General features: G+C 44.2%; 1 protein-coding gene across 1 annotated transcript in view; it reads left to right on the top strand.

Annotated features, from left to right (window-relative positions):
• The window catches only part of LOC127574707 (thrombospondin-type laminin G domain and EAR repeat-containing protein-like), a 62,210-nt gene extending 39,710 nt beyond the window's left edge, over positions 1 to 22,500 (top strand). The window contains exons 7-12 of the mRNA XM_052023997.1: positions 950 to 1,182; positions 2,927 to 3,113; positions 14,112 to 14,341; positions 17,230 to 17,417; positions 21,749 to 21,850; positions 22,347 to 22,500. Of these exons, the coding sequence (XP_051879957.1) occupies positions 950 to 1,182; positions 2,927 to 3,113; positions 14,112 to 14,341; positions 17,230 to 17,417; positions 21,749 to 21,850; positions 22,347 to 22,500 (1,094 nt within the window). The remainder of the gene's footprint in view (positions 1 to 949; positions 1,183 to 2,926; positions 3,114 to 14,111; positions 14,342 to 17,229; positions 17,418 to 21,748; positions 21,851 to 22,346) is intronic.
• Positions 22,501 to 25,804: the final 3,304 nt, after the last annotated feature.

Below are 25,804 nucleotides of genomic sequence, written 5' to 3'. Positions count from 1 at the left end.
TGTGAGTGGCCCCCAGTGTACAGGTGAGTGGTAGAACCAAGGGACTGTGGAGAGAATAGGATTAATGTAGGACTAGTGTAAATGGGTGGTTGTTGGTCAGCACAGGCTTAGTGGACCAAAGAGCCTGCTTCCCTGCTGTGTGACTCAATGACTTGAGGCCACAATCCAGAATGACAGAGTACCCCACTATCAGATATGCTACCTTTCAGATGAAGCGTTAAATGGAGGCTTTAAGGAACACAAAATACTCCATAAAACTGTTTGAAAGAATATTGTTATTCTCTCTGTAGTTTTCTGGCCATTATTTGACACCTGACCTACAGCTCTAAAACAGACTGGGATACAACCAGATGCAAAACACTCAAAGTGTGGGAAATGAAAATAGAAAACAGTGGAAATATTCAGCAGTTCGGATAGTACATGGGAGAAGAGAGGGAGAGCTAATGTTTCACACCAGTGGTCTTATAACAGGACTGCAGTGGTATTAATTATTGTCACTATGAGCAAAGGGTCAACAAGTGCGATACGCCCACTTTGTGTCACAATGAGAAGTGATTTTTGACTCCATAATCTGGTCATTACTCTATGCCTGTTTTGTGGGATCTGCACTGCAGGAGGGATTATATTTTGTGACCTCTTGTGGTCGAGAAAGGCATCATACAAAGACCACTTGCTATTTCTTCCTTTGAATTCACCCAGAGCTTAGTCAGTGCCACCATAATAATTCCTATGCAACACACACAAAATGCTGGAGGAACTCAATGAGTTCACACACAGCTTCTGTCCCACAGCTCCAGGCATTGCTCTCCGTGACCTGCCACTGACCTCTCTGACTCTTGTGTCTCCATAATAATTCCCATCATGCCTTACTTTGAAACGTGGAATGCCCAGTAGATGTTAGGTTATCAATATCGGCATCTCACTCGGTCTTATTTTGTAACTTCCCCAGCTAAAAAGAGACTGGATTATGTTGAAGATTATCAAAATCTGGTCACCAACTCGGAAACACTTGATGTTGAGATCTTTGAGATCCCCAATGTTGGACTCTTTGCTGCCACAGCCAATAAGAAGCCTCGCCCTGGATCGACTATTTTTAAGTGGTTGGAGGGGAAATTTGAACCGTATCAGAACATCACAACGTACGAAGCCCAGGCATGGAAACACTTCTCCATTGGCCCACAGGTACATTAGAATAAGCGGCAGGAATAAGCTGAACAATTTCAGACAATGAAACCTGGTTCTTCAGTGATAAACTTCAAAGACTGGCTCTTATCTTATTAATGCGACATTCCCAGCCTGCACTATTTATAGATAGACTGGGTTATTTTCATTATTTTGATCTAATTACAGTGCAAGACATGAGATGCAATACACAGATATATTTGGTGAGATTGGAAATCAATGGAAGAGTGATGACTGGTCTCCCCATGTCAGGAAGGATATACCTGTGATAGAGGGAGTGCAGTAAAGTTTCACCCGATTGACTCCCACGGTGCTGGCTTTGTCCAATGAGGAGAGATTAAGCAGAGTGAAACACTACCCTCTAAGGTTTAGGAAAATGAGAGATGATTTCACTAAAAATGTACAACATTCTAAAGGGGTTTAACATTCTGATGCCTTTTAAACCAGATGCATCTTCCCCTGTGCTCCCTTTTCGACATTTCAAAGGGACCATTGTTTGTGTTTCCATTCTGTATCTGCCCTCATCTCACAGTTGTTGTTTTCCTTGGCTTGTGTTATATCTCTCTAACTTCCCTCATTAACCCATCATTCAGATGACTACATCTATGGTTTATCTCCATGGCAATCATGGCTTCACCCTGTCAGAGTTATTGCCTTTTGTCCTACGCATTCTCTCCGCAACTTAAAACTAACTTACTTTATCTCTTTCCCGGTATTGATGAAGGACCTTCAACCTGACACATTAACTTTGTTTTTTCTTTCCACAGACACTGTCTGACCCACTGAGTGACTTTGTTATTATTTCCCCAGGGGTCACATTCTGAAAATAAGGAATTGGCAATTCAGGGGACAGAGATGAGAAGAAATTTATTCACATAGATGGTGGCAAATCTCTGGAATTCACTACCTATGAGGGCTATAATGACTGTGAGCGCGGTCATTAACAATATTCAAAACAGAGATCCATTGATTTTTACATACTAAGGGAATCAGGTGAAACAGGGTTAGTGCAGGAAGTGCGGTAAAAGATCAGTAGTGATCTTGTTGAATAATGGAGGGGTTAAAATGGTCTACTTCTTATGACTTGGATGAATTCTGTTCTGTGTCAGATCCTTGGATTAGATTTGGGTGCCTTTGTTAAAATGAGTTTGTAGAGTGCTGCTTAGTAACTCTGCATGAATCTGGGTAATAGGCATGATGTCCTGGGACAGTTGAGTCTGACCCACAATCACCTTGCACAGTTAATGGAGCTCCATTTACTGAGTTATAGAGTCATACAGCACAGAAACAGTCGCCTTCAGCTCCACTGACTCTACCCCAACCCCTTTACACTAACTCTATCTTTTTTATTCTCCCCACATTCCCCCCAGATTCAAACACTCACCTACACACTGGGGGCAACTTACAGCAGCCAATTAACCTACCAACCCACACGTCTTTGGGATATGGGAGGAAACCAGAGCACCCGGAGGAAACCTGGGCAGTCACAGGGAGAACATGCAAACTCCACACAGACAGCACCGGAGGTCAGGGTTGAACTCGGATTGCTGGTGCTGTGAGGCAGCGGCTCTACCAGCTGCGCCACTGTGCCTTAACATTCCAATACAAAGACTTCCTACAGCAACAGCTCGCAAGATTCCCATTGTCTGCATTTTGAATGTGTGAATGGAAGCTAGAGCACATTCACTGTTAACCTGGAGACGTACCGACCCTTTTGCACACTAATAATACTCCGCCTTTTCAGGTTTTTTTGGTGGTGGCCAACTTTGAAAAGAATGAACAGGACCAGGAATACTCGGTCATCTACAAGTGGAGCCGGAGGCAGCTGCTGTTTGTGTTGTACCAAAGGCTAGCCACCCACAGTGCACGGGACTGGGAGGCCTTTCAGATCAATGGGGAGACCTTCCTTGCTGTAGCCAACCATCGTGAAGGTATGCTGTAACTGTCCTCTGTTGATGGTTGCCATCTTCTTTCTTACCTGTTAGAATGACAGTCTTTCTCTTCAAGGACTGGAATACAGAGAGGTGGAAGCTGTGCTGCAGATATATCAAGGTCTGTTACACCATCTTTAGCGTTCCTGGTCATGCAGCATGGAAACAAGCCCTTTTGGCCCACCCCTTTTGTGCTGGCCAACTCACCCACACCAATCCCATTTCCCAGCACTCAGTCCATGGCCTTCTGCACCATGGTGTTTCAAGTGCTCATCAAAATACTTTAAATGTTATGAGAGTACCTGCCTTCACCACCCATTTAGGCATTGCCTTCCCAATTTCAACCACCCTCTGGGTGGAAGAAAATTTCCTCAAATCCCCTCTAGATCACCTGCCCTTGTCTTAAACCTGTATAGACGCCATTTATAAGAGAGAGAAGTTTGCACTCTCTATGCCCTATTAGTTTAGTGTACATCAGTTAGGTCCCCCCTCTACCTTCCCCATTCCAAGGAAAACAAACCTAGCTTATCCAGCTTCTCCTCCTAGCTGAAATGTTTCTTCCCAGGCAGCATCCTGATGAATCTCCTCTGCACCCTCTCCAGTGCAATCATGTCCTTCCCATAATGTGTTAACCGGAATTGCACACAATACGCCAGCTGTAACCTAACTGAAGTTTCACGTAGTTGTACCATAAACACCCTGCTCTTATAATCTGTGGCCTGGCAGATGAAGGCAAGAATCCTGTATGCCTTCTTCACCACTCTATCTACCTGTGCTGCTGCCCTCAGGGAGCCTTGGCCGTGGATACAAGCGTCTCTTGTTCCTCAGTGCTTCTGAGGATTCATTGCCATTCATTGTCTATATTCTAGCCTAATTAGTCCTCCTAAAATGTAACACCTCATATTTTTCAGGATTAAATTCCATCTGCCATTGGTCTGTCCATTTAAATAACTTGTTACTGTCATTATGTAGCCAAAGACTACCTTCCTCACTATCAACGACACCACCAGTTTACGAGTTGCCTGTAAACTTACTAATCATACCTTCTACATTCCATCCAGATCATTACAGTATATAACAAATAGCAAAGGTCCCAGCACACACAGAAAGGTCACACCTTTCCAATCACAAAACATCTCTCCACCATCGCCCTCTGCCTCCTATCACCAAGACAATTTGGATCCAATTTGCCAAATTAACCTGGATCCCATGGGCTTTTACCTTTTGAACCAGTCTCCCATGTGGACCTTGTCAAAGGCTTTACTGAAGTCCATTAGACTACATCAATGGCACCACCCTCATTGACACATTTAGTAACCTCTTCAAAAAAATTCAGATTAGTCAAACATGATCTCTCTTTAAAAACATTTATTAATCCCTGCCTCACCAAGTGCAAGGTTAATCCTGTCCTTCAGAACTTTTTCTAATAATTTTCCTACCACTGATTCTAGACTCACCAGCATATAATTACCCGGCTTATTCCTGGTGCTTTTCTTGAATAAAGGTACAATATTTGCTTTCCTCCAAGCCTCAGTGTTTCTTCTGTGGCCATAGAAGATTTGAAAAATTATAGCAGAGGCCAAGTAATTTCTGCCCACGCTTCCCACAGCAGCTTGGGATGCATCTCATCAGGCTTTGGGAACTCAGCCACCTTTACATCTGCTAGGTTATCCAATGCCTCCTTTTCAGTGATAATTTGTTTTTGAATTCCATCAATTCCCCCCCCCACCCCACCCCACCCCACCGAATTCTCCAATTACAATGTCCTTCTCCTTCATGAATACAGATGAGAAGTCTGCATTTGAGATCTCATCTAGCTCCTCCAGCTCCACACACAAGTTGTCACTTTGGTCCCAAATGGGACCCATTCTTTCTCTGATTTCAGCAGCACGGTAGCATAGCGGTTAGCATAATGCTATTACAGTGCCAGCAATCGGGGTTCGATTCCTGTCGCTGTCTGTAAGGAGTTTGATGTGTTCTCCCCGTGACTGCATGGGTTTCCTCCAGGTGCTCTGGTTTCCTCCCACATTCCAAAGACATACGGGTAGGTAGGTTTACAAGGCTGTAATTAGGCGGCACAGGCTCATTGGGTGCCTGTTACCGTGCTGTCTAAATAAAGTTTTAATTATCCTCTTACCCTCAATATACTTCAATTTTTGGTTTGGGATTTAGCAGCCTTTATGGGGGTGCAGATAAGAATTACAAGAGTAAGAAAAGATCAAAAACCTGCAGATGCTAGAAAGCTGAAATAAAATTGGAAAATACTGGAAATACTCAGCAGGTCAGTCAGCATCTGTGGAAGGAGAAATAGGATCAACGTTTCGGATCAGAGATCCTTCATCTGACCTGGGAAAGACAGAAAACAAGTTGCAGAGAGGGTTGGGGAGGAATGGATAGGACAAAGGTCATATCTCTGATGGGGTGAGACCTGGATTGCTGTAGGGGTATGCTGTTGATAAAGCCACTAGTTGAGAGGTTACTGAGGAGAGTTAGAGAGAACAGGAATCAAGGAAATATGAAAGTTGTACAAAATGCCCAGCAGATCAGTCAGTGTCCGTGGAGTGAGAAAATCTGAGTTAATTTTACACTTGGAAGAACTATAGCGGACTGACCATTTCTGACACTTTCACCAGAACAATACTTTGGCCTCACTGGTTAAGCAAGAGAATGGGTTGCATCGACCAGACATGCAATCCTTTGTTCACATGCGGTTGCATAGAACATGTGCGTATTCCCTTGGAGATGCACACGAGGTGTTCAAGATGATCAAAGCTTTTGAAAGGATGGATAGGGGGAAATGATGTGGTGGCCCACAATAAGGCAACTTAACCTTAATTAGGGTAATGGAAATCTGGAATACTCAGCTCCGAAATCTGTTAAGGCCAGGGATCCACTGGAAATTCTAAAACTAAGATTAATAGAAGTTTGTAAGGTAAAATTATTAAGGGATACAGAAACAAGGCAGGAAAATGGAGCTGCAATGCTGATTAAATTGAATGCTGACTCCTGGCCGCATTTTGTTTAGCTACAAATAATACACATCAGAAAGATCAGACCCCAGTCAACAGCGCGAAACTGAAGTTAAGTTTCTCTGAACTCACCTTCAGTAAGAAGAAAGACTATCTTGTCAACTATCCTTGTCTGTAATCAGAAACTCAGTTGTGTGGTGTGGGATGCAGGGTTAAACCTGTCTGATCTGTTGTGGCTGATACAATGATATATAATACATATATATACCTGCGAGGTCTGACAGCACCCCTCAAGTGTCAGGCTCTGTTCAAACTGCACACACAGACTCGGAGACCTGACCATAGTTTTGAACAGTAAGGCAGTCTTCTTCTCTGTCACATAACTACTGGAATTAATAGTTCCTAAAGCCCACAACTGGTTCAAATTTTCTGCTGCTGCTTGTAACTTCAAAATATTTTCCTGGAGTATTTTCCTACCAGACATGTCGACATATTGTGTTTGCTTGAGTGTTTGCATTAATGAGAGTGCAGATGTTGGAGTCAGGTAAACCTTACCTGCCAAGACCACCCACATGAACCAGATATCACCATATGCCGACAGAGTTGGGTCTGAACGTGCTGGCTTCCCACTTCCCCTAGAAGTAGCCCTCAGAAGCTGCAGAGATTCCTGGTGTGCACATGCTGCCACATCTGGTCTGTGCTGGTTGATGATCAAATTACCTGACAGAGGGGAAGCAAACTGAGGTTGCTTTGACGGCTATGAACCGAGCTTTGTTTTGTGTGTTAAAAGTGGCAGATAGAGTGTACGGGTCCTCCTTGGGTTGTGTTATCATTGAAGAAATCTCCTCAGTTCTCCATCAAAGTGAGTCCGGTATGGTGAAAACATATTTCTGTGTCAGCCATGGCTTAGGCCCAGCATGCTTGCATCTCAGTTTGGAAGATATGGGTCCAAGCCCCACTCTTGTAGACTGGGTCAGTTTGTCCCTTGCCTATAAGACCTGTGTAATGATATGAAAGGGACAAGATGCTTTGTGTTCACAGAAGAGAAAAACAAGGCCTTTTATATGGTGCCTTTTACAGCCCTAGAATGTCCCGAAGTCTGTTACGGTCAACCAAGCTCTTTTGATGTATGGTCACTTTTGTAAAAAAGAAATTGCAGCAAATAAGTTGCTCACAGCAATATTCTACAAACTGCAATTATCATGTAGTCCAATTTTAGTAATGTGGCTTGAGAAATAAACATTGAAGTAGATTCGAAGTGACTAATTCTATCGTCAGAAATGTGTCACCTATTCTCTGTATAACAATATGATAACAGCCGGATCATCTGTTTGTTCATGTTACTTGAGTGCTAATTATTGGCCAGGACAGCTGGAAGAACAGAGTGAGTGGGAATGTTTTATGTCTGACAAACATAATATTCTTCTGAGGAATTAAGGGTTATGGGGAACTGGCACTGAAGGGGAGTTAAGACCAGCATAGATCAGCCATGATCATACTGAATGGTGGGGCAGGCCTGCAGGGCCTGGTGGCCTACCCCTGTCAGCCTGAAAGGCTAGCCAGGACCTGGGCTTATTAAAGACATAGCACTGTCAACAGTGCAGGAGTGTTGACTGGAGTGATAACTAAACCTTGAGTCTCTGGAATGGGATTTAAATTCATAAACAGGTGAAAGTGGTATCCATTGGTAGAATAAGAAGGGGAGAATGCAGCTGTTTACAACATTGTGGAGTTTGGAGGAAACTCTTGTGGCTGCATCCAACAATTTTTGCACCTCTACTGATCTACACTTGAAGCATTTGCAGGTAGCAGAAGGGTTTGTCCAATTCTTAAATTAAACTGCAACTAGATCAGTGTCAAGTGTGGGTGGCTCTTGAAAGAAGAGAGAGGATCTTATTTTCCTGGTGGGCTCACGTACAATTATAGGGAGCACTACTCACAATCTTAAACAGCCTTGTATATGACAACAACTTGGATTTATGTAGTGCCTTTAATGTTGTAAGATGTCCTAAAGCAGTGATACTTCTGTCCAAAAGGAGATCACAAAGATGTTGGCTGAAGATGCAAGAACTGATTTTGTTGATTCATAACAGAATTAGAGGGACATATTGGATGATAAGTGCCCAGAGTTGTTCAGGGCCGCACAAAGCAGGAGCAGGAAGCAATTTGCCTTTTCCTTTTTACAGTAAAACTCCGATAATCAGCGATCCAACCATTCGGAAGTTCCGATGGTTCGGCATCTGGCTGATCAGATGACGTTTGCTGCCCTCCCTCCCGACTCACCGGGGCCCCCATTCCTGCCCTCCCTTAAAACTTCCTGGCTGCACAGGAGCATTTAATATTCTACTGTGAAACACCTGGTAAAAAAAAGTGTGTTGGAGGATTAATAACATCCAGTAGTCTGGAAAACCTGCCAGTCCATCACCACCAAAGTCCCAAGTATGCCGGATTATTGGTTTTTTACTGTATTCTCAATGGCAGCATGCATAAAAAGCCTTGTGGTGCATCGGGCATAGAAATCTGTGATCCATCCGTTCAAACTCCTTGCACATCCCTGACTTCTTCCACCTCACAACCGCTTGCCCTCCCTCCGGCTATTTGGGCTGGAAGTTTCGGAGTTCCCTTCCTCGATCTCCCCCTTTCTCAAACTATCATTACCTGCCTTAACATTTCTTTATGCAGCTCAGCATCAAACATATAATAATGCCCCTCTGAAGTGCCTTTGGATGTTTTACCACATTAAAGCTATTATATAATTTCAGAAAACCAAACAATCTGCAGATGCCAGAGATCTGAACAGAAACAGAAAATACTGTTTTCTGCTACACTCTAAACACATGGCGGCTGCAGTGTACACCATCTACAAAATGCAGTTACTTGCTCTGTCTACTCTGACAGCACCTCCTAAACCTGAACCTCTGCCAACAAGAAGGGCAAGGGCAGCAGGTGCACGGGAGCACCGCTAGCCACAGGTTCCCCTCCGAGTCAACCACCATCCTGAGCTGGAAACATGCTGCCAGTCCTTCATTGTCACTGGGTCTGAATCCTGGAACTCCCTCCCAACAGCACCGTGGGAGCACCTTCACCAGAATGACTGCAGCGGTTCAAAAAGGCAGCTCACCACCACCTTTTCCAGGGGAGTCAGGTGGGCAGTAGGTACCGGCCTTGCCACTGATGCCCAGATCCCCAAAATTAATTAAAGAAGACCCAATTATCTGTTCATCATTACATTGCTCTTAATAGGATCTGTAGGCAAATTTGGCTGAAGCTTTTATCCTTCATTGCTTGCTCTTACTCTTGATAAGGACAATTATAATGGTATGAAGGTGGAGTGTACTGGGACAATGAGCTGAAAGCCAGTCAGTAGATAAATGGTGGCAGATGTTCAAACAGCTGGTTCATAACACTCAGCAGGAATTCATCCCAAATAGAAAGAGGGATTCCATGAAAAAGAGGCACAGACTGTGGTTAACAAAGGAGATGAGGGATAATGTTGAATTGAATAGCAGGGCCTACAAAGTGGCAAGGACTGGTGGTAGACTAGAGGACTGGGAAGTTTTTAGGATCCAGTGGTAAAAGGTGAAAAAGCTCAAAAGAAGGGGAAAAAATGATTTTGAGAGAAAACTTGTGGAACATAAAAACAAAGAATAAGACTTTCTATGCATATATACAGTAAATAGGAAGAAAGCATCTAAAGTAAGTGTGGGACCTCTAGAGAACGCACTGACGAATTAATAACAGGATGCAAAGAAGTGGCAGATTAATTCAATTTTTTGCATCATTTTCACTGTGGGAGGCACTACAAATATCCCGAAGATAACAGATGAGTTAAAATTAAATAACGTGGAACTTTTCAAAATCCCAATCATAGGGGGTAAAGTATTAGAGAAACTCACAGTGCTAAAGGCAGACAAGTCACCAAAATCCATTGGCTTGGACCCAAGAGTTTTAAAGGAGATTGCATGGATAATTGACCCATGGGTTGAACTTCTTCAAATCTTGCTAAATTCCAGGAGGGTACCAGAAAATTGGAAAACAGCCAATGCGACTCCTTTGTTTAGAAAGGGAGGAAAACAGAAGGCTGGAAACTATAGACTCTAGCATCTGTAGACTTTCACATCTTGCCAACATTAGATGTTAAATTAATTTGGTTAGAGCCAGTAATCAAAAAGAGCATGACTAATCGCTTAGTAAGTCTAAATATAATCCAACCCAGTCAACATGGTTTTATAAAAGGTAGATCATGTTTGACAAATTTGCTTGAATTCTTTAGGGATGTGACAGGGAGAGGAGGGGAACCTGTGGATGTCGTGTATTTAGAATTCCAAAAGGCATTGTACAAGGTTCCATGTAAGAGATTGATGTGCAAATTAAGAGCCCAGTGTATTAATTGGAAATTGACTGTCACATAGAGCTAAAACAGTTGGAATAATTGGGCCTTATAGGCTGGAGGGATGTAACTAGTGGAGCACCCCAGGAATCGGTCCTCGGCTCTCAATTGTTTATTATTTGCATTAAAGACCTGGAGAAGGGAAAGAAGTTTAATGTTTCCAAGTTTGCCAATGATATGAAAATAGGCGGAAGGGCATGTTGTGATGAGGACATTGTGATTCTGCAAAGGAATATAGATAAGATAAGATATCTTTATTAGTCACATGTATATTGAAACACACAGTGAAATACATCTTTTGCGTAGAGTGTTCTGGGGGCAGCCCACAAGTGTCGCCACGCTTCCGGCGCCAACATAGCATGTCCACAACTTCCTAACCCGTACGTCTTTGGAATGTGGGAGGAAACCAGAGCACCCGGAAGAAACTCACGCAGACACAGGGAGAACGTACAAACTCCTTACAGACAGCGGCCAGAATTGAACCCGGGTCTCTGGCGCTGTAATTGCGTCATGCTGAACGCTACAGTACTGTGCCTGATAGAGTGATTGGGTGGGAGCCAGGCAAATGGAGTTTAATGTGGGGAAGTGTGAGGTAAGAGGGATCAATAGGTAGATTTATCTGAATGGAGAGAGACTGAAAATGAGTGAGGCTCAGAGGGATATAGATATCCATGTGCATGAATCACAAGAAGTTGGTAGGCAAGTCCAACAAGTATTAAGGCAGCAAGTGGCATGTTGGCCTCTATTGCGAAGGGGCTGTAGTTTAAGGATAGGGAGGGCTTGTTACAATTGTACAGGGAGTTGGTGAGTGCACACCTGGAGTGCCATGCACAGTTTTGGTCCCCTTATCTAAAAAAAGATACAGCAGCATTGGAGGCAGTCCAAAGGTGATTCACCAGGCTAATTCCTGGGATGAGAGGTTATCCTATCAAGAGAGGCTGGACAGTTTGGGTTTGTATTCCTTGGAGATTAGAAGAATGAGGGGTGACCTTATTCAAACATATGAGTTCCTCCAGAGGCTTAACAGGGTAGATGCTGAGATGTTCTCACTAGTGGGAGAATCACAGACAAGGGGACAGAGCTACAAAATAAGGAGCCGGTCATTTAAAACTGAGGTGTGTAGAAATTTCTTGTCTCAGAGGGTACTGATCTCCAGAATCCTCTGCCCCAGAGGGTGGTGAAGGCCAGATCATTAAATATATTTAGGCAAAGAAAGATAAATATTAAAAAGATCGAGGAATTGGGGGTTATGGGGAATGGCACAGAAGAGGAGTTGAGACCAGCATAGATCAGCCATACCATATTGAATGGTGGAGCAGGTTTGAGAGATTGAGTGGCCTACTCCTGCTCCTTTTTTCTTGCACCTTGTACCGCTGATATTAGTCAATCTCACTCTTAGACTTTGGGAAAAAAAAGTCCGGAGACAATAGGATTCAAAGCATTGAACTTCACCTATGAACCCAAGCAGCCTGGGACAACCATCAAATAAATTCCTGGCTACGGATGATGTGACAATTATGTGGAATTTCAAAAAGATATTTTAACATTTCAGGAGGAAAAAATATCCATTCCCTTGTGCTCCGGGCAAATCAAAACATGGTTACAAGTCAGAACAAAAATCAGAGATGTTTTTCAATGCTTTGCCTGTTTCAACTTCATTTTTTTCATTGCTGATGTTTTTCAGATTTGTCTGTGTCGGTAATCTATAGAAATAAAAATTGGTACAGGTAGGTAAACCACTGAGAATATCTGCCACAGTAGCTAGTATTAAGATACAGATCAGGAATGATGGAATTGATCCTGCTCTGATAAGCTGATAAGCTGGTAGAGTACTTTAGAAATGGCAGGAAAGAGACAGGGAGTACATGAATGGTTGAACTTGATGTAAGTCATTAACCACAATCAACTCCTGTTTCAGACAGGATGAAGGATTAAATAATCAAATCAATCAGCAAATCTCAGGGAAGGAATCAAGTTAAACTCTGCTTAACCTTTTGATAGGTAGGTAAATGTACTAACACATTGCAACGATTTGAAAACAGGACGTTACTTACTTTTGTAATATTAACTTTTAACAGCTGATGCCATATTGAGACATTGCTAACTTTGGAAGATCAGTTTAGGGCAGCACAGTGGCACAGCTGGTAGAGCCGCTACCTCACAGCTCCAGAGACCCAGGTTCGATCCTGACCTCAGGTGCTGTCTGCGTGGAGTTTGCACGTTCTCCCTGTGACTGTGTAGGTCTCCTCCGGGTGCTCCGGTTTCCTCCCACATCCCAAAGACATGGGGGTTAGGCGGCCCACTGAGTCCGTGCTGACCATCAACCACCCATTTACACCAATCCTACATTAATTCCATTTTATTCTCCCCACACTCCCACCAACTCCCCCCAGACTCTACCACTCATAACACACTAATGAGTCAATTTAAAGCAGACAATTAACCTACCAACCCACAGGTCTTTGGGAAGTGGGAGGAAACGAGAGCACACAGAAGCAACCCACATGGTCACAGAGAGAACGTGCAAACTCCACACAGACAGCACCCAGGGTCAGGATTGAACACAAGCCACTGGCACTGCCAGGCAGCGACTCTACCAGCTGTGTCGCGTGGGTTTAAGTACAAGTTCGCTCTGGAAACCTGAATGCAACATCTGGGCTGATGCTGCAGTTTTAAGCCTGTGCTATTTAAGATTTCATTTTATGAAAAAAGATATCAAATTTGGTTTGTCTGTCCTTTGGGGGGGCATAAATTATCCTGTCATTGTCCAAAGAAGTGCAGGAGAATTCTCCCTGGTCTCCGGGTCAATATTTATGTCTGACCCAGCATGTGAAAGCAAATGAAATTGCAATAAAACTCTGGGAATCTGTTATCTGATTCTTCAGAAATCGTGATGATTCAGCGTTTGGCTCACAAGGTGATGTTTGCTGTGATCCCTTCCCACTTACCAGGGCCCCAGTTCCCACACTCCCTTTCACTCACCAGTGCTCCAATTATCACACTTACTTCCCACTCACCTGGTTCTGTCTCCCACAATCTCTTGAAACCTACCGAAGCCTTGTTTCCCACGCTCTTTAAATGTACTTGGTTTATCGGAACATTTATCATTCTACAGTGTAATCTCCAAATAAATGTGAATTAAAAGAGTGTTGGTGTATTAATATGAATAACATCCAATGGTCTAGAACATCTGTCAGACCAGCAGTATCAAAGTCCCAAGGTTGCCAGATTAATGGATCTACTCATTTACCTCACTGATGTCTGTGGAAACCCGATAAAACTAATTGGTTGCTTTAGTTCCTACTGAGCAATGGTGACCACATTTCTGTGGCTGTGAGCTGTTTTGGGGCATCGCAAGGTTGAGAAAGATGCGATCAAAATTCAAGCCTTTTTTGCATTAGCTGGATCTCGTCTATGTGCAGGAGCTGTCTAAGGTTTGCCTTTGCTGAGAGTGTGCATAGCCAGAAGTGTGCCAACACTTGCGGGCTGCCACCAGAACACTCTACGCAAGAAGATGCATTTCACTGTGTGTTTCAATGTACGTGTGACTAATAAAGGTATCTTATCTTATCCTTCATTGGGGCGTTAAGGGTTGGTTCCTTGTCCTGGAACTTGATGGCATTTGCTTCTTCCTTTAAGGAGACAATCACAACATCGACAGTATTATCTACAAGTGGAACCCCAAGTCACGACTGTTTGAAAGGAACCAGACTATTCCCACATCAGGAGCCTATGACTGGGAATTCTTTACCATCGGACCATATTCCTTCCTAGTCGTGGCGAACACCTTCAATGGAACCTCAACCCGGATCTACTCGCGAATTTACATCCAATTGGGTGGAATGTTCCGACTTTTCCAATCAATCCCGGTAAGTGCTCAGTTCCTCTCTTCCTTTGAAAAGACATGCATTCAGAATGAAAAAAAGATAGTCACATTTCGCATTTCTCCGGCACTGCAGATGTGTGCAGTTCTGGTCCCTACGCTATAGAAAGGACGTGATGAAGCTAGAGAGGGCACAGAAAAGATTCACAAGGATGTTGCCAGGACTGGAGGGCTTGAGTTGTGAGGAGAGATTGGATAGGCTGGGACTGTTTTCTCTTGAGTGAAGGAGGCTGAGGGGGTGACTTTATAGAGGTTTATAAAATCATGAGGGGCAGAGGGAAGGTAAGTAGTTACAGTTGTTCTTCCAGGGAAAGGGAGTCTCAAACTGGAGGGCATAAGTTTAAGGTGAAATGGGAAAGACTTAAAGGAGACCTGAGGGCAACTTCGTCACAGAGTGCCATGGGTATATGGAACGAGTTGCTAGAGCAAGTGATAGACACAGGTACAAGTACAACATTTAAAAGACATTCGTACAGGTACATGGATTGGAAAGGTTGAGAAGGAAATGGGCCAAATGCAGGCAAATGGGACCAGTTCAGGAAGGCACATTGGTCGGTATGGACGAGTTGGGCTGAAGGGCCTGTTTCCGTGCTGTATAATTCCATGACTCTATGGTCAGAACTGGCGGAGATCATTCAGCTGGCCCACCAATCAATTAGATCTTGGCTGATCTGAACTTTAACTTTATCTGTCACTTGGGAGCATCTCAAAGGTAGTCACAGGAAGTGAATTACATTGCAAAATGGGGGCCACCATTCAGCCACTGGAGGAGACCTCAGAGATAAATGAACCATTAATTTATCTTCAGCGGTGTGGGTGAGGACCAAGTGTCAGTCAGGGCACTGTGAGAATTCCCAGCCCTTTTACGTTGGTGACGTGGGTACAGTCACCCAAACAAATAAAGCAGGTAGACAAGCCTGTTGTCTCAAGTAGGTCGTGACATTTCCAACAAATTAACACTCCTGAACAGATGCAGAGTGCGTAACGTCACCATATTGTGGGCAACTATTAGCCATGAATAAACAGGGACTCTGCTCAGTTATGCTATTCTGAATAAATAAGAAGTCCTCACAATAACACAGTGATTTAACACAGGAGATTTCAAGTCTGGATGGAGTTCAGCTTTACCCAACTTGACAGCAAGGAGAGTGTGGCAGCACAATAGTGTTAGCTGTAGCCCAGTGGGTAATATACTGGCCACTTGGCCAAAGGCTTGTGGGTTCGTCAAAGTCCTGAGCACAAAATCTGAGATTGATGCTTCAACACAATCTTGAGAGTGTGCTGCCTTCTGGAGGTGACGCTAAAATAAGACCCTGTCTGCCCTAGGAATATGACACCACGTGACACTTTTCTGAAGAGGAACAGGGAGTTCTTCATGGTCATTATCACATTGCTGTTTGTGGGAGCTCATTATATGCCAATTGGCTGAAGTGCTTCCGACATTACATCAGTGACTGCTGTTGCTGTAAAGGTACTCAGGATGTCCCGAGGTTGTGAACACGAACACAAGTCTATCTGGATTGGTATTTCTGTACCAAGACTGCAGCAAAAGTAATTGATTAATATTCTCCTCCTGTCTCTTCACCTGCCTGTCATCCATGGCTCATGTGTGTTTAGTTCCATCTTTTGGCTTCAGTGATGGGATTTAGTGCGCTCAGCTGTAGTAGAGAGGTGCTGTAGGATTACCTTCCAGATTGTCACTGACATTTTTTCCAGAAAGAAAGTAGTTGGAATCAGGAAGACACTGCCTGAGGAGATGGTGGAGCAGGTACTCTCACAACATTAAAGTCGCATCTGGACAAGTATTGAACGGCCAATGTAGAGAAGGCTATGTACCAAATGCGGGTAAATGGGGCTAGTACAGTTAAGTACAGATATGGTGGGCTGAAGGGCTTGTTTCTGTGTTGTTTGACTCAATGACTCTATGACTAAACCATTCAGAACAAAGCTGCCACTTGATTGGCATCCCATCCGTCCATTCAACGTTCAAAGTCTCCATGGCTGCAGTGTGTCCAATCTATAAAATGCACTGCAATCCCCCAGGCTCCTGCAACAACTCCTTCAAACTTCCTGGCAATGTTCCCACTAAGGCGTAGGTGAGCACCATCTCGTTCAAATTCCCCTCCCAGTCAACACACCATCCTGACTCGGAATTATATTGCCATTCCTTCATCGCTGAAAGGACAAAATCTTGCAATTCCCTACCCAACAGCACTGTAGGAGTACCTTCCCCATGCAGTCTTCAAGAAGGCAGCTCACCATCGACATCTCAAGAGATGGACAATAAATGCTAGCCTTGCAATGAATGAATTTTTTAAAAAATCAATTTTTTACATAGCAATCTGCAGTGAGGTAATGAGCATCTTCAACTATCAGAATCTGGGTACTAGATATTGGCTGGAATAGAGTCATGTCCACTTGAGAAGCGAGGTGCCCCCCAGCTTTCTCCTCTGATGTGAAGCAACTCTGAGGCTGATGTATTAGGTCAGATCTGCTTTCAAGTGCCAGCCTAGATTTCCTGCTTAACTCCCTCATGGAGAACTTGTAATGATGAAAGAATGGAGATATATTTCCAAGACAACGTGTGACTTGTAGAGGAATCTACAAGTGATGGGATTCCCATTGTCCTCCTCCTGGATGGTAGAGGTTACAGGTGAGGAGAAGCCTTGGTCAGTGGTAAATGCAGCACACTGCCGGGCATGTTGCTGGAGTGATGGAGGGACTGGAAGTTATTTAAAACATAACATGATACAGTTTCATTACCCAGCTGATAGTTGTTTTTTTTTATCTCTCCATATTTCACAATCACACACAATTGTCAAAATTGATTTTAGAACTGTAGGTAAAATCAGCCTTTCTTTCTTTGTTCCTCAGACATATGGTGCTACAGACTGGGAGGTCTTCCGTGTTCAAGAAAGAGTCTTTCTCGCAGTTGCCAACAGTCAGAGCTATCAGACAGGGGCATTGAACGGAATCAACCCCTTCAAGATCAACTCCACCATCTATGAACTTAACATCACCGCCCAGATGTTTGTCAAGTTTCAGGACATCCCGACATACAGGTATGTGTGTTGTCATGGCGAGACTCTCTTTTATCTTCTCTACCTTTAATGATCAGACACTGATTTGTGTGTGGAAAGATATTGTAAACAAGTCTGAGGTTAGGACCAGCTACTTTGTTTCTGTGGCTATGATTAAAGGAGATATCTTGATCAAGGAGGAGACCTCTGAGGGATCTTATACATTTATTCACACCACCAAATGGTGCTTATCTTTAACATCTTGTTGACTTGAGGTAAGTCAGATCAACTGTGATGCTATTAAATGGCAGAGTAGGCTCGAGGGGCTGAATGGCCTGCTACTGTTCCAGCTGATGGTCTTCAGGCAGAGGTCCCAAGCCTGCTTCACCAGTAAAGTAAGAACCACCACCCTGCCTGCTCCCCAGAACACTGCACTTTCCTAAACTATCTCAGCATTGAACTATCTCAGCATTGAACTATCTCAGCAGCACAGTGGCGCAGTGGGTAGAGCTGCTGCCGCACAGCTCCAGAGACCCGGGTTCAGTCCTGACCTCTGATGCTGTCTGTGTGTGGAATCTACATGTTCTTCCTGTGACCAAGACAGTTTCCTCCAGAAGCTCCAGTTTCCTCCCACAGCCCAAATATTTGTGCGTTGATAGGTGAATTGCCCCTAGTGTGTAGGTGGGGGGAGTTGATGGGAATGTGGGAATAAAAATTGGGATTAATGGGTGTAAATGGGTACGTGATAGTCAGTGTAGACTCAGTGTTTGGTGTGCTGTATCCCTCTCTATGACTACGAATGTAGTCTCTGATTTGACCACCACTCTGAAGAAATGTTCTCTCTTTAATGGGGGCTCCTCTACTTGACACCACACTCCCTAAGTCTAGATGCACCTCAGGGCATCTACTCTATCAAACCCCTTCAGTCCTCTGCTCTCTAAGAGTCCCACTCCTGGCTCCTTCCATGCAATATAATTGGTAAATGGTTTATTATTGTCACATGTACCGAGGTACAGTGAAAACCTTTGTTTTGCATGCCATCCATACAGATCATTTCACAACATAAGTACTTTGAGGTAGTACAAAGGAAAAGCAATAATTTTCACTTTTTTTGAAAACCACCTCTCATTCTTCTAAACTCCAGAGAGCGGAGGATTAATGTACTTGGTCATTAGACAATCTCCTCATCGCAGGAATCAAATTTCACTACTCTGTTCCTAATCCAATAGGTGGCACCTCTGTTGATTCGCCTCTCCATCAGGGCTGGGAGCTCAGCCAGGTGAATGTTCTCAAGACTGGGCCTTGAACCCACAACCTTCTAATTCCGGGGCAACTGTAGGTGCACCAAGATGTTACATCACAGGCTCTGCTAACTTACACTGTTGTCAAAACACCACACAAATATCTCCCCATTTCTAAAAGTTGCCCGACAAGTCAGGATAATTACCATTATCACATGATTGCTGTTAATATCGTCTAGTGTCAACGCAGCAAGGCAAATTGCAAGGGTGCACCCTCAAAGCAGCTGAAGCACATAGAGATTTAGGCTCAGTCATTAAAGGTTAAAGGCTTGGCATTTAACAATCCCTTCTTACACATGGATCAAAAGGAAGCAACAGTGCTCTTGTCAACCCGTCAACTAAGGAAGGGTGGGGAGACACCTTGGATTGAGACCTCAGTGTCCTGACAATCTCCCCAGTTATCCAGACTCTGCAGGGTTTTGCCAGTGTTGGAATCTAAATTGGAGAGATTTTCAAATCCACACCACTGAAAATAAAAACAAGTGCTTTGTGAACGAGCAGCTTCCTCCTTGCATTGGTTTGACCAGGGGTGTTATTTCCAACGACTATGATGAGCACTGAAGCAAACAATACCACTGACTATCCAAACTGAACTAAAAGTAGCAATGCTGCAGCATCAGTTTAACTCTCAGGTGATATCAGGCTCACAGCATCAAGCCGAGAATCATACCAAACAACAGGAGGCTACTCGGCCCTTCGTTCCTGTGCTGGACTCTTCGAAAGTGCCTCTCAGTTGGTCCCACTCCTGGCTCCTTCCATGCAACCCTGTTTCTGTTTCTAGTTTAATTCCCTTTTGAAAGTTAAATTTGAATCTTTGTCCACCAATATTTACTGTGTAGTAATTATATCGCACCATCTCCCAGTCAAGGTCCAGTAATGTCCCATTTGAGGAATTGCTTCAGGTGAGTGCTCAGTCCTCGAACTGTGCCAGCCTCCAAACCAGTATTGAGCTTTGTGAGCGACAGCACCATCTGGTGGCTGAGTTTTGAACTCCTCTTCACGTTTCTCAGACAGCATAGCCTGGAAATTCACTTTTTTTTTAATTTTTAAAATCAGGGTAAAACACAGTTACTCTGGTTTACAAACTGAATTAGATCACTTCAAAATTTCAGCTTGGCATTTACAGCCACCAAATGTGACTCCACCGATCATGGGCCAAATGTGGGCAACTGGGACTAACAGGGAGGATGCTGTGGTCAGCATGGACCAATTGGGCTGAAGGGCCTGTTTCCGTGCTGTATTACTCTATATCTCTGTGTTTTCCACATCAGACAGACACGTTTGCTCGTACAACCCTCATTCGGGGTGTTGTGGGGAGAAATTATTCCACATGGTTCTGAGGTGCACCTCAGCCCAACCAGGTGTGAATGGTGCTGCATTTTCTGACATAGAGAGGTTTCCTTCAGCAAGATCCAGACCTGAGCTGGGAGTTTGACTGAGTGGGTTCCCTTATTTACATCCCCTGTTTTCCTTCAGGACCTTCTACCCCTACAAAATGACCAAACCAACCCCTGCCTGATGGCACCACCCCAGAAATGATTTACCACCTCCCCTCACTGACCTTACGACCCTCTGGTCCTCGGTGTGGTGTGGAAGGCACAGTGGCACAGCTGACAGATCTGCTGCCTCACAGCGCCAGAGACCCGGATTCAGTCCTGACCTGGGGTGCTCTCACCTTTTCCCTGTGACCACGGGGGTGTCCTCAGGTGCTCCGGTTTCCTCCCACATCCCGAAGATGTTCATTGGCTGCTGTAAGTTGTCCCTAGTCTGTAGGTGGGTCGCAGGAAAATCGGGGGGGGGGGGGGGGGGGGGGGGGAGTTTGATAGTCATGTGAGTGAGAATAGGTCACGGGGAATTAAGTGGGGGAATGGACTAATGGGTGTGCTCCGAGAGCCGGCATGGACTCATTGGGCTGAAGGGCCCTCCCTATGTTGCAAGAAAATGTGAGAGAGACCACAATTAAACTTCCAAGTGCCAAACCGCCCCGACTCACCAACATCCCCAAACCAACCAGCAATCATGATCCAACCGCCTTTGCTCCACACAGCCCTCTGATCCCCAGCCTGCCCACCCCACCCCCCCCCTCACCACCAGGTGCCTCCCCCTGTGACCCCTGGAGAAGGAATATAGGAAGCTTAGAAGGCCATTCAACCCATCTGGTCTATTCTGAGTTCATTTAGTTAATGACTGCCCGTAACTCTGTCCACCTGACCTGGTCAATCCCTTTGCCCTGCCCCCCTCCCCCCAGTGATCAAGTCAATACATTGGACCTTCGGCAGTGAATTTTTAGTGGCTGGCCCACAGCTAAAAGTGTTGTTAGTGCACTGTGAACAGAGATTACAATGCCTCTGTGTACCTTCAGGACTTGGATTGCATGGCTACATAGGAACAAGAGGACGTCATATAGCCCCATGAATTAAACCATTGCTTGCCATGTATCTTATCACTGCTTACCCGCCATAACCCTTAGTGCACCTTCTTTCCAGTAAAAGTATATAAGATAAGATAAAATATCTTCATTAGTCACATGTACATCGAAACACACAGTGAAATACATCTTTTGTGGAGAGTGTTCTGGGGGCAGCCCGCAATTAATCACAATTAATTTGAAAGTTTTCAGTTGACAAGCACCCACCTTACCCCCACAAAACTTTCTGTGAGATCCTGGTTTCTAGTACACCTATGTAAAGAAATGCTCCCTGGCATCACCTCTGAATGATCCCAGCTCTACTTTAAGGTTACATCTTGTCTTGGGCTATCCTGACAGAGGAAGTACATCCCTTCTGTAAATCCTGCCACCTCTCAAACTATTGCATCTGGGTATGACACCTGTGCATGAATGGAGGCTGAAGTATGAATGGGACCTGGTTTTGCAAGGAGCCTTGGTATAAATGGAGCCTGGGTGTGAATGGGTCTGGGTGTGAATGAAGCTGGGGCATAAGTGGAGGCTAAAATAGGATAGGAACTTGAATATGAAGCATCCTGAAAGAACCAAGAATGAGTGGCACACGATGAATGCCAATGAGCAAGGTCTATACCATCGTCTCATCACCTCCAATCTTTTTGTTACAGTGCAGTTGACTGGGAGTTCTTCACAGTGGGCGATGACAGCTTCCTGGTTGTGGCAAACTCGTTTGATGGCTCCAAGTTTTTTTTAAACAGTGTTATATATAGGTGAGCACCCCCGTCAAGAGAAAACAACCCACACCATCCTGTTCACACCCTCTGTGCTTCACTGAGCTACAACTGACTCTCATCCTGACAGCAGATTGAGCTTAAAATTCTTTTCCTTGTTTTCCTGGATTTCTGAACGGTGTCCTCTCCTCCCCATCCAGCCCCAATCCATTTGTAATCTCCACACTTTTCGATTGTTCGTCCGTGTCTTCAGATCACCCCGACACTGCAGCCAGTTCTGGGATTTCCTCCCCAGATTTGTGTAACACTCGATCTCTCTTCACCACCACCCACCTCCCCCTCTACCCAAGATACCACTTTAAACTGACCTCTTTGGTTACTTCTAATATTTCCTTATGTGGCTCTACATCAAATGTTGACTGCTAACTCTCCTGTGTAGTGCATTGGCACCTCACTGTGTTATACAGCAGCAGAAATCAATGTCACACTCCAAGATAAAATTGGATGTGGTTTCAGAGATTACGTTTTCTTGCAGGTGGCAAGGTTATGAAAGTTTTGTCCCGGTCCATCACCTCCCAACATACGGCTGTACAGACTGGGAACAGTTCAACACGGAGGAAGGATCATACCTCATCTATTCCAGTGCTAAGGAACGCATTTCCAAGGTGCTTAGACTGAAAGTCTATTGATCCAAGATGTAATATGGTCAAAGCTTCACAGGTGAAAGGGATGTAGCAACTCCTGAACTAGAGGACCAGACACTCCAGGGGTCTTTGTATTGGAACTAGTTTACCTCAGTGAACCAGGTTACATGTTGGAAGGGACAATCCTGCTTACTTCTTATGAAGATTTTTTTTTGTTGTATGTCCTGCTTAATCCCAAGCCAACTCAGCTGTGCTCAGGAATTATCAGAAGAGAAGGTATGCAGGAACCTGGGTTAGGAAACTATTCTGTGGGTGCCAGTGTGGGAGTATAATTGTCGAAGGAGTTTTACATGATTTTCTTTATGAATTTGTTACTTAGTTTACTTCCCATGTGACCACACATCAGGATCTGGAAGAATTAGCTAATGCCACCATTTAACGAAGAGTGTGGGTACCAATGAACTACTTTAGGTAACCTTCCAAGATGGACAAGGAATTTGTGCTGACCGTGGTCTCTATTTATTTATGTAGATCTATTTTATGTTTTGCACACCCCGCAGCACCCAGTGTTGACATTCCCACTAGCACTAATAGGTTGGTCAGGGTGGATTTGGAGGGAATAAGGGAGCAGGACTCCCTAGTCCCACTGGCTCAGCTTTCCACAGTTTGCATCAAGTTACTCTCCACCAAGCAGAACTGCTTTGATGAAGTTGCTTTATTTAAGATCTCATACACAATGGATTCAGGGGAGCCCCAAAGCCATCAACAAATGATAAATGTCTCACCAGGCTCCACCTTTCCACTGGGGCAATTCCGAAATATTGGAACACTTTGACAGCAAACAATTAGCTCATTGAGGTGGAGGTGAGGAACCCTGATTGGAATCCCTCACGCCAGGAGTTTCTTGCGGATGAAATACTGGGAGAAGGAACGTTCCCATTGCCTTTGACTCTCAATAGTGTTTTCAATGTACAGAACTGAAGAAACCTCCACCATTCCCAGGTAGAGCCTTGCGGTCAGTTTACAACAAGATACCACTGGAGCAACAGACCGGACCTGGACTGAAATTTAAAACTGTAATTTGAATAGAATTCTAATCAGTTGCTTGGAATTCACTGGGAAACTATACAAAATTGGAGAAAAAAGGACATCTGGCTTGGAATTCCTACCCACACCTGGCCTGATACTTCAAATTCTAGCCCTGGTGTAGCTCCCAGATGAGCTATTCAGTTCAGTGACAATGGTACGGGTGAAAGAGAAACCCTAGTTTTTACATGGAATTGTACAATACACCAAAGACACAGGTCTCCTTTAATGCCTTAACAATGGAAAATATTATGCTGTTTCTCTTTCGACTTCAAGTGGTCACGAATGAAGGATGGTTAGTTAAGGATGATTATTTTTGATATGTGCCTCAATTTCCATTTTTGTAAATATGAAATGTTTGCAGTCTGAAGCCCAGTGATCTCCAGCACTGCGGGCAGCCCTGCTTTACATTGCATTGCCTCTTTACTGCAAGTACTTATTTATCTAAATGGGATCAACTCTCTTTTTGAAGATGATTAGGTGTTCAAAATGATGCCTGACTCAGAAATGTGTGTGAATGCCTCTCTTGTGGAGTGGCATTATAATCAGGACTCTGCTCATGATGTGAAACTTCCTGGAAACTTTTGGTTTATTGGAGAAATAGATTGACTTTGAGCATTTCTATAGACATACAGTTTCTTTAAGCAAAGCACATTCATACTCCTAGAACCCAAGTGAAAGAGAAGTAACAACAGGAGTGAGTACTTTACCGCGGCACGGTAACGTAGCGGTTAGCGCGACGCTATTACAGCGCCAGCGATCGGGGTTCGATTCCCATCGCTGTCTGTAAGGAGTTTGTACGTTCTCCCGTGTCTGCGTGGGTTTCCGCCAGGTGCATCGGTTTCCTCCCACATTCTAAAGACGTACCGGTAGGTTAATTTGGGGTTTAAAATGGGTGGCACGGACTCGTTGGGCCGGAAGAGCCTGTTACCACGCTGTAAATAAAATTTAAAAATTTTTAAAAATTTAACTACCGACAATCGTTACTCACAATTGTTTATCCCTTTAATTGGCAAAATAACTTATATAAGAACCGTTGCTTGTATCTTCACATTCTCACCTCAGAGGAGAGTGTGACATAGTGGAATGACTTGCAGCTTAGTTACTGGTCCGACAAGATGGCAGTGTCACAGTTAGCAGCCCTACTGCTTGGAGAAGTGTTCGGCAGGAAAACTTCAGGTCTGGTTAGCAGTCTGACAGACCACGGTGTGAATACTCCTCCTAATTTTTTTCTGGCCGTCAGAGTTAAGTTCAAGTTTATTGTCATGGGCATACATACCGAGGGTATAAGTGCCATGAAACCTAACTTTTTTGGAGTAGCAGCACAGCACATTACAAAGATGATGAACCTAAATTAACGTAAACTTAAATTAACATCATTTGCACATAACTTACACGACAAAATAAACATAACGACATGAGTGCCGTTGAGGGAGATGAAAAAGGAATGTAGTCCGAGGTAGTGTTAGGGTTTTCCAGGTTGGTTCAAGAATCTGATGGCAGAGGGGGAGAAGCTGGTGTTGAACCTTGAGATGTGGGTCTTCAGGCTCCTGTACTTCCTGCCTTATGGAGGTAGGGCATCGAGAAGAGGGCATGGCCCGGGTGGAGGGGGTCCTTAATGATAGATGTTGCCTTCCTGAGACATCGCCGTTAGTTCTAAATGGTGTGAGGGCTTTTGTGAACAACCCGTGAAGTGGCGTACACAGAAGTGCTTGAAATACCCTCACCTATTGGACATGAGCATTCAGCTGGACATTGTCCGAGAACAGAGCCCTGACCTCCTGATCCTAACTTGGCAACAGGACCCCGGAGATCCTGATACGAGCAGCCAGTATTCCTCCTCATCTGGACTGTCTGACATCAAGTACGATCAAGAGGAACCTGGAGGCAGGGCCCGAAGCATTAAATGTTAAAGTACATAAGTGTGATAATTTCTCAGTCTCCATCCTGACCAGATATCTAATTCAGCAACCAATGTCAAAGACAATTCCACAAAGTCCCATTTATCCCCTGAGATATTTCACTCCTTCTGGACCATTCTGATTGTACTGGGCCCTTTTGAAGAGCTTCAAGGAGAATGGTAACTGTTCAAGGCTGCAGCTTACACCTTGACTTCAGTTCTTATTTTGTGGCATTGCAGGTGGGGTATCCTGTCACTTGAGGCGATTGTCATTACGAGTCACAGTTGGTGATCCTACAGCAATGACATAAAGTTGATCAAACTTCAGTGTTTCTGAATTTTGTTACATTTGATTTTAAATTA

Source organism: Pristis pectinata, chromosome 1, assembly GCF_009764475.1.
Source record: "Pristis pectinata isolate sPriPec2 chromosome 1, sPriPec2.1.pri, whole genome shotgun sequence".
NCBI classification, from domain to species: Eukaryota; Metazoa; Chordata; class Chondrichthyes; order Rhinopristiformes; family Pristidae; genus Pristis; species Pristis pectinata.
This window is presented reverse-complemented; position numbering and strand designations above follow the sequence as displayed.